Source organism: Panthera uncia (genome assembly GCF_023721935.1).
Source record: "Panthera uncia isolate 11264 chromosome B3 unlocalized genomic scaffold, Puncia_PCG_1.0 HiC_scaffold_1, whole genome shotgun sequence".
Classification (NCBI taxonomy): domain Eukaryota; kingdom Metazoa; phylum Chordata; class Mammalia; order Carnivora; family Felidae; genus Panthera; species Panthera uncia.
In genome coordinates, this window is record NW_026057582.1 from 46,030,527 (window position 1) to 46,043,287 (window position 12,761).

General features: G+C 35.2%; 1 protein-coding gene and 1 pseudogene across 4 annotated transcripts in view; one reads left to right on the forward strand and one right to left on the reverse strand.

Annotated features, from left to right (window-relative positions):
* The window catches only part of TXNDC16 (thioredoxin domain containing 16), a 138,070-nt gene that overhangs the window by 64,358 nt on the left and 60,951 nt on the right, over positions 1-12,761 (forward strand). For all 4 annotated transcript variants that reach the window (XR_007453432.1, XM_049611561.1, XM_049611560.1 and 1 more), the window contains exons 10-11: positions 8,356-8,522; positions 8,910-8,970. Coding sequence is in view for 3 of the 4 variants with exons in the window: in XM_049611561.1 (XP_049467518.1) it covers positions 8,356-8,522; positions 8,910-8,970 (228 nt within the window). In the remaining variant the exon portion in view is untranslated. The remainder of the gene's footprint in view (positions 1-8,355; positions 8,523-8,909; positions 8,971-12,761) is intronic.
* LOC125910630 (uncharacterized) lies at positions 12,476-12,640 on the reverse strand (annotated as a pseudogene).

The window sequence follows — 12,761 nt, forward strand, 5'->3', positions numbered from 1 at the left end:
AAAACAGTATTGTTGAGTCTATGCATATTGTTGTACAACAGATCTCTAGAACTTTTTCATCTTGAATGAATGAAACTCTGTACCCATTGAGAAGCAGCTCCCCATTTCCCCATCTCTCCAGCCTTGGCAATCATTCTGCTTTCTGTTTCTATTGATTGGATTACTTTAGAGACCTCATATAAGTGGAATCATGTAGTATTTGTCTTTTTGTAATTGGCTTATTTCACTTAGCATAATGTCCTCAAGGTTCATCCATGTTGTAGTATTTGTCAGGATTACCTTCTTTTTTTCTATGTTGTGAATATTGGCATTCTTAAAAAAAACTTTTTATTTACATTCTAGTTAGTTAACATACAATGTAATATTAGTTTCAGGTGTACAATATAGTGATTCAACACTTCCATACATCACTTGGTGTTTATCACAACAAGTATACTCCTTAATCCCCATCACCTATTTAACCCATCCCCACACCCACCTCCCTTCTTGAGGTGTTATGTATAACATTTTATTTATTGATTTATCATTGATGAGTAGGTTGCTTCCACATCTTGGCCATTGTGAATAATGCTGCAGTGAAGATGGGTTTGCAAATCTCTCTTTTGAGATCTTGCTTTTAATTCTTTTGGATATATACCAGAAATGAACTTGCTGGATCATATGGTAGTTCCGGTTTTAATTTTTTGAGCAAACTTTATACTTTTCTATATAGTGGCTGCATCATTTTACATGCCTACCAACTGTGTGCAAGAGTTTTTAATCTCTCCGCATCCTTGCCAATTCTTGTTATTTTGTGTTATTGTTGTTTTAATATTAGCCATTCTAATGGTTTTGATAATCTCACTGTGGTTTTACTTTGCATATCCCCGATGATCAGTTAAGTTTTTCATATGCCTGTTGGTCATTTGTATATCTTCTTTGGAGAAATGTCTATTCCAGTCCTTTGCCCTTTTTTAAGTTGTTATTTTGTTGTTGTTGTTGTTAAGTTGTAGTTCTTTATTCTGGATATTAACCACTTATCTGATAATGGCTTGCAGTATTTTCTCCCTTTTTGATTATTTCCTCCCACAGTGCAGACGTGTTTGCATGTAGTTCTATTTGTCTATTTTTGCTTTTGTTGCATGTCATTTCCAAGAAATCATTTGTGTTCTAGTGTCATAAGGCTTTCCCCTACATTTTCTTCTAGGAGTTTTATAGTTTCATTTAGGTTGCTAGTTCATCTTGAGTTATTTTTGTATGGGTATAAGATGAAAATTTCTTAATTCTTTTGCATGTGGATATCTAGTTTTCCCAGCACCATTTGTTGAAGAGACTTTCTTTTACCCACTGTATAGCCTTGGTTCCCTTGTCAAAGATCATTTGACCATGTATGCAAGAGCTTATTTCTGGGCTCTCTATTCTGTTCTATTGGTCTGTGTTTAAATGCAGTATGTTTTGAAATCAGGAGTTGTGAGGCCTCCAGCTTTATTTTTTCTTAAGATTTTTTTGGCTATTTGGTGTCCCTTGAGATTCCACATGAATTTTAGGATTTTTTTTTCTGTTTCTGTAAAAATGCCACTGGGATTTTGATAAGGATTGCATTGAATTTGTAGATGACTTTGGGTAGTATGGACATTTTAACAATATTAAATCTAGCCCACGAACATGATTGGGATGTCTTTACGTTTATTTGCATCTTCTTTAATTTCTTCTAGCAATGTTTTATAGTTTTCAGTGTATAAGTCTTTTGCTTTCTTGGTTAAACTTATTCCTAAGTATTTTATTCTTTTTGATGCTATTATAAATGGGATTATTTTCTTAGTTTCCTTTTTGGATAGCTCCTTGTTAGTGCATAGAAACACAACTGATTTCTCAGTGTTAATTTTATATCCTGCAACTTTGTTGAATTCATTCATTAGTTTGGACAGTACTTTTTGTGGAATCTTTAGGGTTTTCTGCATAGAAGATCATGTCATCTGTCTACAGAGGTAATTTTGCTTTTTCTTTTTTAATTGTATGCTATTTATTTATTGATTGATTGATTTGCCTCCTTATTCTGTTAACTAATTACTATGTTAAACAGAAGTGGCAAGAGTGGGCATCATTGCCTTGTTCCTGATCTTAGAGGAAAAGCTCTTAGTTTGTCACTGTTGAGTATGATTTTAGCTGTGGGCTTTTCATATATAACATTTATTATGTTGAGGTAATCTTCTCTTCTTAGTTTGTTGAATGTTTTTGTTATGAAAGACTGTTAAATTTGATCAAATACTTTTTCTTCATCAGTTGAGATGATCTTGTGATTTTTGTCCTTTGTCCTCCTAATGTAGTGTATTACATGGATTGATTTTGAACCACCCTTCATCCCAGGGATAAATTCTACTGGCTAATGGGTTTAGTTTTTTTTAATGTGCTGTTGAATTCAGTTTACAAGTACTTTGTTGAGGATATTTGCATCAGTATTCGTCAGGGATATTTTCTTGCAGTTTCCTTGCAGTATCTTGCCTGGCTTTGGTATCAAAGTAGTTGGCCTCCTACAGTGAGTTTGGAAGTGTTCTCTTTTTGGGAAGAGTTTGTGAAGGATTTGCATTAATTCTTCTTTAATGTTTGATAGAATTCTTCAGTGAAGCCATCTGGGCCTGGGCTTTTCTTTGTTGGGAGGTTTTTGATTACTGATTCAATCTCCTTGTTATATGTCTGTTCAGATTTTCTATTTCTACATATTCAGTTGTATGTGTCTGGGAATTTATCCACATCTTCTAGTTTATCCAAGGTATAGGTGTATAGTAGTTCATAGCATCTCTTACAATCCATTTTGCCTTTATATCCTTTTTTTGAAAATTAATTTCTAAGTAATTTAATAGTAACATATGAATTTTAGAAAAATATTGGTAATCCCCCCAATACAGGAGTGTTTTGTTACTTTTGTATGTTCTCTTTTAACAATTTATATATTTTTACATAAAATACATAAAATATTTTATAAAAAATATAAAATATTTTATGTATTTTATGTAAAAATATATATTTTACATAATATACTATATATATTATAAAAATATAAAATATTTTATAAAAATATCAACTATAAAACATTTATGTATTTTATGTAAAATATATATTATACTGTTTTCTAAAATATATATTACTATAATATTTTACATAAAGTACATAGTATTTTTTATGGATATATAAAATTACTAATTGCAATTTTTATGGTAATAATCTGTTACTTTTTCTATCTATCAAGGACTTTTTTGATTTTGTCTTTTGTCTAATGGAATGGATTATAGCTTTTATGATTAAGAAACTACAAGTTAAAAAAAATTTTTTTTTTAACGTTTATTCATTTTTGAGACAGAGAGAGACAGAGCATGAACGGGGGAGGGTCAGAGAGAGGGAGACACAGAATCTGAAACAGGCTCCAGGCTCTGAGCTGTCAGCACAGAGCCCGACGCGGGGCTCGAACTCACGGACTGCGAGATCATGACCTGAGCCGAAGTCGGCCGCTTAACCAACTGAGCCACCCAGGTGCCCCATGAAACTACAAGTTTTTAAAAGAATTACACCAGCTTATACAGAAAGGGACACAGCACAGCACAGAAACAGCACAAAATGAAGAGTTCTTTGGATCCCCAAATTTCTATCAGCAGGAACAGGCTGAGAAATCTACTCAGCTGCAAACACAGCACCTTTTTTTTGTAAACTAGAAAGGATGAGCTGGGCATTCTGGAAAACAGTGCGGAGGTTCCTCAAAAAATTAAAAATAGACCTACCCTATGACCCAGCAGTAGCACCGCTAGGAATTTACCCAAGGGATACAGGAGTACTGATGCATAGGGGCACTTGTACCCCAATGTTTATAGAAACACTCTCAACAATAGCCAAATTATGGAAAGAGCCTAAATGTCCATCAACTGATGAATGGATAAAGAAATTGTGGTTTATATACACAATGGAGTGCTACGTTGCAATGAGAAAGAATGAAATATGGCCCTTTGTAGCAACGTGGATGGAACTGGAAAGTGTTATGCTAAGTGAAATAAGCCATACAGAGAAAGACAGATACCATATGGTTTCACTCTTTTGTGGATCCTGAGAAACTTAACAGAAACCCATGGGGGAGGGGAAGGAAAAAAAAAAAAAGAGGCTAGAGTGGGAGAGAGCCAAAGCATAAGAGACTCTTAAAAACTGAGAACAAACTGAGGGTTGATGGGGGGTGGGAGAGCGGGGAGGGTGGGTGATGGGTATTAAGGAGAGCACCTTTTGGGATGAACACTGGGTGTTGTATGGAAACCAATTTGACAATAAATTTCATATATTGAAAAAAAAAAAAAGAAAGGATGAGCTGGGGGACAGAGGGCCCAGAGTTTATCATTAAAAGCCTCAGAGAACAACCCTTAGGGAGTAGGACTCAGCCATAATCAATTAACTGGCAACATGTACCTGGATGGACTAAAGAACCCTGTGTCCTAATGACTACTGTGTGCCTCCTTTTTCTCTCCTTTGAAACAGAGTGTATATAGCCCTCATCCTGTGCCTGCTCAGTCATTGTTGAGTTTGTATTAGGGACAAATAATTTATCTCTTTAGTTCATAGGTCTTCAGATTGAGAACAGTTCTGAAGGTCCTCTATCCTTGGGACCACACTAGAGGAACTTCATCAACACCTGGACCTGAATGTAGAGGATGAGATCTTAGACTTTGCATTGATCCTCAAAAGTCTGATGGGATGAAGCCTGAGAATCTTTGAGATAAGTGTGTTTTGCATATGGGTGGGGGGAGGTGTGAATTGTTACAGCCAGAGAGGGTAGACTACTGACCATAACAATTCACATCTCTCCTACTTGCAGAATACACTGGTTCCTCTCTCCAAGACCTCCAAAGCCCTATCCCATCGGACTTTGATTGTATATTCCAAAGATGGAAATAACAATATCTCCCATTCCATAAGCATCTCCTTATCCATAAGCTAACCTTATCACTGTGCCTATCCAGTGGAGTCTGTGCCCTTCTCCTTGACATTGGTTGGGCCTCTGTGACTGCCTTCACCAGTGGAATGGGGCTGAAGTGATGATGTGTAACTCCTGAGGCTATATGTCACAAAATGCCTTGTGCTTCTCCTTTGTTCTTTTTGGTTGCTCATTCTTGAAACCCAGGTACCATGCTGTAAGATTAAATCTGAGGAGAAATTCTAGTGAAAAGGAATTGAGGCCCCTAGTGCACAGCGATGGCTGAGCTCCTATAGTCAGCATCAGCTTGCTAGCCAATGAATGATCCATCTTTAAAGCCAACCTCCAGCATCCAGTCCAGGCGCCCTGCTAATGCCATATGGAGCAGAGATGAGCTTGCAAATATATGAACAAAATAAGTGATTCTTGTGATTTGAAGCCATTAGGTTTTAGAATACTTTTCTATATACACAGTGATAGATGCTCAGAATATACCCTCCAAGTGATCTTATCTGTTTTTATAGCATTAACTACACTGATTTGATAATCAGAACTTTCAGGTCAAATTTTTCTTTGGACTTTCTGACCCATATATCTAACTACTAATTACACTGTATCTCTTGTATATCTAACTACTAATTAGCTGTATCTCTCCTTAAGCTCAGTATGTCCAACATCAATGTGTTGTCCTTCTCCACCATCTGTTCTTTCTCCATTATCTTTGTTAATTTACTGTCTAGTCATTAGTAACAGAAACCTGGGAAATCATTCTCATTTTCTGCATCACCCCACCTCTATAATTTTACAACCTAGATATCTTTTGAATTCATTCTAACAGCTAATGCCTTAGTTGAAGTTTTCACCAACTCTCATGTCCTATTTTAGTAATAGTAACTGATCTAGTCTCTAGTCTTCCCTTTTTTTTTTCTTTTTAACTCATGTTGAGTTTATACTCACTATTGCTGTCAGAGTAATATTTTTAAACACATGTTACAATATTTCTTACAAGTTTATTTTTTTATAATATTTTTTTTTTTTTTGAGAGAGAGTGTGTGTGTGCACATGCATGTGTGAGCAGGTGAGGGGGCAGAGGGAGAGAGAGACTCTTAAGCAGGATCCATGCTCAACACAGAGCCTGAAGTGGGGCTCGATCTCACGACTGCGAGATCATGACCTAGGCCCCAAAATCAAGAGTTGGACGCTTAACTGGCTGACCAACACAGGCACCCATCTTACAGTTTCTAAATGATTTCAGTTTACTTACAGAAGAAAGCCCTACTTTCTTTGGAGGATATAATGGTTTTTAATAATTTGGGCCCTTGCTAGATCTCCATCCTTATTGCTTGTTCCTCCTTTTCACTTTATAATGCTAAATTACTTATTGTTCTCCAAATACACAAAGAAGAAAACAGGTCTTTCTATTCCTTCATGCTGTTCTACCCATTCGAGCTTTGGTATAATTCAGTTGCATGTGGTTGTAAGATGTCTCCACTTTCCTGCTGCTTGTTGGCTGGTGTTGCTCTCAGCTCCTATAGGCTATTCTCAGGTCCTCGCCACATGGTCTTCTCAAAAAATTGCTTCCTCCTTCAGAGCCAGCAGGGCTCTGGCTGCATTGTGCTATGACAGTCTTCTATAATGTAACCTAATTAAGGGAATGGCTATCCTAGGAATTGGGATTATACAAGATTTGTATGCTGGGAATCTTGGGGACCATTTTAGGATTCCGCCTACCATCGGTAAATACTGTTTCTCTAAAGAGAAAAAAGTTTCTCTTTAGAAACTTTTAGGATTAAAAAAATCCTCAATAATTGCAAACCTTGCAAGAATACATCTTCCTGTGTATGTGCTTTTATCCACTCTTTGGTTACTCAGTGGGCTCTTTCAGTCTGGCAGTTTATGTTCCTTCAGTCATAGGAAACTTTTGTATTTATTTCAGTGATGATTTCTCCCCTTTTATTTTCTTCCTTCTCTCTTTCTGGGACTCTTAGTTGGACATTGGACCTCTTGAACCAGTCCTTCACCTTTATTACATTTTCTCTCCCATTTTTCATTTTTTGCTCTACTTTCTGGCAGATTTATTAAACTTTATTTTTTATTTCTTTATGGATGAAATATCTTCCCATCACCTTGAGCTTATGAGAAGTAGTTTTCTGAACGTTCCTCCTGAATAGTCTGTATTTTTTCCATGTTCTGTATTTTTCTGTTTGTTCTGGTCTCTTTTATGTTAGAGGCTTTCCTCAGATGTTTGTTACTTCTTGGATATCTGTTTGTGAGTTAGAATATGAAACTAAAAAGCTGATTGGAAGTTCTGAGAATGTAGATGAGACTCGTTAACTCTGAGCTCCATAGGGTGTTTCTTTTTGATGAACCCTAATGTCAGTATACTCAGATTTTTTCTTGGGGTTATTCACAATTCTTGGAAAAGGATCTTCGAGTCTTCTGCTGGGAGGACAGAAGTCTGGCCACTATATTCTGGGAACTGAGTGGGTAGGGAGCTAGGAGTGCCTCAGCATTTGGTTACTTACTCCCCTCTCTTCTGGCGTGGTATTCACACTTTTCAGCTTTCCTGAAGTCCCCCCCAGATTTCTTCTGGTGTGAGGGAGGGACAGTTGCCTAAGCTCTTAGAGTCAGGGAGAGGAATCTCTGGATCTAACTTCTCTCCAAAGCTTTTACCCATTCCTCCTTATTTTTTAGCCTTTTTGCCACTTCCCCCTCCAGTGTTTCTCTCCCAGTACCAGAGATACCAGGCACTGACCGATCTTGAGCAATTGTAGGATTCTGCAGTTAAAATTGAATTGTTTCTTAGCTTTCTCTCATGGCTTATGGGTTTGCTTTGTTAGACTCTAAGTCCATTATTATTCTGTTCTTTAGCTTCCAAAAATTTTTTGCCTTTTCTCTTTTCCTTTCTTCACATATGTATGTTTATCTCTTTTAAAAAAATCTCCCTGCTGTAGTTTTCCTGGGATTTCTTGAGGGAGTAAAATTAGATGTATATGTTCAAGCTGCTGTCCAAACTCAGATGTTCCTCATGGTTCTGTGTCATTTATTACATGTTTAATTCTTATGTGAAAGGACTTATTCCTTAGTTATTCTATTTCATTTGAAATATCTCTTCATTTATCAGTACCACACTGTTTTATTTATTGTTTTTTGTTTGTTTATTTCTTTATAATATGCTTATTCCTTGTCATTGTAATTTCACGTTTAACTCTTTGTAAATATGTTAGTTTTATAATGCTTGAACTATATAGGTACATTGGGAAGCTTAACCTCAGGAAATGCTGAGATGATTTCTGTTAATGTTGGATTTATTTCACAGACTTGGTTTTCTTACTCATGACTTTATTAATAAGAATTAGAGTTTACATCCAAATGTTGGAACCGTATTTCCTCACAGTGAAGACATTTTGTTCTCTTTTTAAATGAAGACTGAAGTTGCTGAAGACCCTCAACAGGTTTCAACCGTTCATCTGCAACTAGGATTACCACTGGTTTTTATTGTTAGTCAGCAAGCGACACATGAAGCTGACAGAAGAACTGCAGAATGGGTTGCTTGGCGTCTTCTGGGGAAAGCAGGAGTTCTACTCTTGTTAAGGTATCTTAAACATTGTATAGTCACTGTATTTAGCAAAACACTGGTTTTCTGTTTTTTAAATATGGCAGTATATTCACTTGTCAATAAACTCAAATCTCTAGTAAATTGTCATATAGTTAGAGCCAGTCGCTGAGCTAAATTCTGTGCATTAATTAGTAGCTTGATTAAAATTTAGACCTTTAAACTTTGCTAAGTTCTAGATCAAGATGGAGACTAGCAAATCTGGTCTGTCTTTATGTCTGCACTTTCTGAGAGTCACTAAATTGTAATCTTTTTTCATAAATTGTGTTCAGTATAAGAACATATAGTTCTCTTTCATATTGACATCCTGATGACTGTGATTCTTCAGATTAGCAATATAAAACATTTATTTCCATTTTGAAAAAGGGACTCTTTGGAAGTGGACATTCCTCAACATGCTAATGTGGTCTTCAGAAGAGCAGAAGAGGTTAGTCATTTTATATATTGGTCTACAATGTTTGTTTATTAAAAGAAAGTTAATACATGTGGTCAGAAGTATATGCTTATTATAGAAGAAATTCTGTAAATTGCCACTATTCAAAGATTATTGCTGTTAACGTTTTGGTGTTACTTATTTTCCCTCATTTGTTAGTCTATTTCCATATCTATATATCCTAGGTATATATACTAGGTATATATACATATATATATATATATATATATATATATATATCCTCATTTTCTTAAAAAAATATATATATATTTTTAAGAAAATTAGGGTCATGCTCTATAACCTACTTTTCACATAAAATCATATTTAATTACTTGCTATTGTGCTATGATGCCTGCCTTTTTACATTGTCTTGAACATCACTGATTGTTTCCTTTGGCTAAATTTTTGGAGGTGAAATTTGGCAAAGGAAATGGGAATTTTTAAGGATGTTTATAGAATACATTGTCAAATTGCCCTCCAGAAACCAGCAGGGTTTAGAATTTCTCGTTCCTCATAAATCTTTGCCCCTACTGAGCATTACCATCTTAAAAAAAATCTTCTCTATAGACAAAGCTCTTGTTTTAATTTGCATGCCTTTGATTACTAGTGAGTTTGAACATTTTTAAAGGCTTATTTCCCATTTGTATTTCCTTTGTAAATTTCTGCTATTGTCCCTTTTTTCTTATATTTTTCTTAAATTTTTCTTAAGAACTCTTTAATTCTGAACATTTCAAAATATCATATAAATATGCTAAAGATTGATTGATATGTTTATGAACTGCCAGACAGATTAAACGTAAATTCTCTTGCCTAAGTCTATGGCATGAATACTAGGTTGAGTCAGAAGACTTGAGTTGTGTTCCTTCTCGTTCTGAGACCAGAAAAATGAATTAACTTCTCCAAGCTCAATTTTCTCATTTGTGAAATATTCATAAAACCTTCCCATCTAACTTATTAGGAATTTATAAGACAAAATATGAAAATATTTTAAAAACTGTAGTATTGTTCAAATGTGTGTAGTATGTGGCTAGTATGCTCTGCTTTTTAGCCAGGTCGTGGAAAGAATACTTTCTGAAGCTATTTTTTTCCTAGTCGATCAAGATCCTTAAATGAGAAATTGTAATATTTATTATTTGGAGGTAGGTTTTATGGAAAAGTTAAAGCTCCTGCTCGTTTCCCAGTTTTGATTTCTTAAATTGTTAAAATAAAAAATTTTGTATAGTATGAGGTAAGATAGGTTATAAGATAGCTATCTCTGCAAAGATGTTTTCTGTAAAGGATAGAATAGTCTTTTCTATGAGTCTCTTTATTGAGTTCAGTGCAATTTTTTTTTTTTTAACCTTCTCAGGACAGTAATATTCATCCTGGGATTGTATAATTATTCTTTCTTTCTCTCTTTCCAGGTAAAGGTTTTGAGGGTCCTTAAAGTATAGAAGTGGTTGCAGAGATAGTATTGTATATTCATATTACTACACTACAAGCCTTGTAATATATAGTAAGGTATAAAACATATCTGTTAGTATTGCATTAGTTCTTCCAATTTTTTTTTTTCCCTATGGCAGTGATTAGCAATATAGTATTAAGAGTTTATGCTCTAGAATCTTACTGCCTAGTTCAAATCCTGCTTTGTAACTCTGGGCAAATTACTTGATTTCTATGTGTGTGTCTCTCTCTCTCTTTTTTTTTTTTTTTCATTGTAAAGTAAGGTTCATAACAATATTTAAAGAGTAGTTGGGTCAGTATATTAAAAAATATATATAAAGTGCTAAATTGGCACAGGGCCAATACATTCGTAAGTGCTCAATAAACACTATTCATCCATTCAATCATTCCATAAGTATTTATTGTATACCTGCTTTGTTTCATGCACAGTCCTAGGCTCTGAGGATATAACAGTGAACAAAAGCAAATTTTTGCCCTCATGGAGCTAATATACTAGTGGCAGGAGGCAAATACAAAACCAATACAGGTAGAATGTCAGATGGTGTTAAGGACAATGGAAAAAAAAGTCAAGGTAAGGTGAGAGAGTAGACTTGGAAGACCTCACTGATTAGTAACCATAAAGCAAAGGAATATGCCTGTGGATATATGGGGAGAGAATGTTCTAGGCTGAGAGGACACATGTTCAGAAGCTTTGAGAAGAGTTCTTTGTGTATTAGCATAGTTTTATGAGGATAGTATTAATGCCTAGAATCTTTCTTAGTATCTAAATTTTTAAAATTTAAAATCTTAAAATCTAAGTTTTTTCATTCCTTTCTTTGGCATTTTTTATAAAATCAAACCAAGAGGTAGGACAATAGAGTGAACGATCAAATACCTACTACCTAGATTCAACAACTAACATTTTAGATAAATGGGGCCAGTTTTTCCTCATTCTGGATTTGTCCGTTTCCTTTTGCTGTTATCTACCTTGTTCCTCTGTTCCCTTATATTGTCTAAAAACAGGAACTTAGATTGCCTAGCTTCATTAAGCATTTTGGACAAGATGTTGGTTTATTTGTATTTTATCTTAAAGTGGATGAGGTCTGGTTTTCTCACTTAATGATACCACATTTGAATACTGAATTAAGGTGGAGACGATTCATTCTCTCCATCCTAAGATGCATTTCCCCTATCCAATTAGCAAATAAACTGTAGGTAGAAATGCAAATAAAACAACAAGAGATACCAATACTCACCCACCAGAATGGGCTAAACATTTTAAAAGTAACAATACCAAGTGATTCTTAGGAAGGTAGAGTTACAAGAACTTTTGTATACTACTGGTAGGAGTGAAAATTGGTACAACGAAAATTGGAAAAGTATCTGGCAGTGCTTCCTAGAGCTGCAGCTACATATAGCATGCGAACCAGCAATTCCATTCCTAAGTACAAATGCGTATACATGTGCACCAAAAGACAGCTACAGTAATGTTCATAGCAGTTAGTATTTATAATAGTCCCAAGCTGTAAATAACACAAGCCCATGAGCAATATAATGGATAAACGCATGCATTAGATACATACATACATACATATATACTATTATATTCATGTAATGGTTACATCATTGAAAAACAATACTGCTTTTATTTTTTTAATTTTTTTTAATTTTTTTTTTTTTAACGTTTATTTATTTTTGAGACAGAGAGAGAGCATGAATGGGGGAGGGTCAGAGAGAGAGGGAGACACAGAATCAGAAACAGGCTCCAGGCTCTGAGCAGTCAGCACAGAGCCTGACACAGGGCTTGAACTCACGGACCGCGAGATCATGACCTGAGCCGAAGTCGGACGCTTAACCGACTGAGCCACCCAGGCGCCCCACAATAAACTGCTTTTAAATGTACACCTCACAAATAGTGTTGAGCAAAACAAGTCGTCACAAAAAAGTACAAACTGTATATAGTTCCACTAAACAAATTGAAAAACTGGCAAAATTGTACATGGTGATGAAAGACTAGTGATTACCTTTGGGGGAGGGTAATAACAGGGAGAGGCAAGAGGGTGGCCTCTGTGCTGGTAATAATGTTCTATATCTTCAACTGCATGGAGATTATAGAAGTGTATCAACTTCGTAAAAATTGGTCAAACTATATACTTAAAGTTTGTGTTCTTTCCTGTGTGAATGTTGCATTTGATAAGAACAGATACTACACTTGATCTTAGCCAAAAGGCCGAGAAGCGATGTGAATGTTGCATTTGAATACAAAAATATCCTACAACAATATCTATGTGTATTTCAAACAAATTTAGTTTGACTTTTGTTGCTTAAACTTTTAACTCCGTTATATTTCTGTAGAAGTGAAA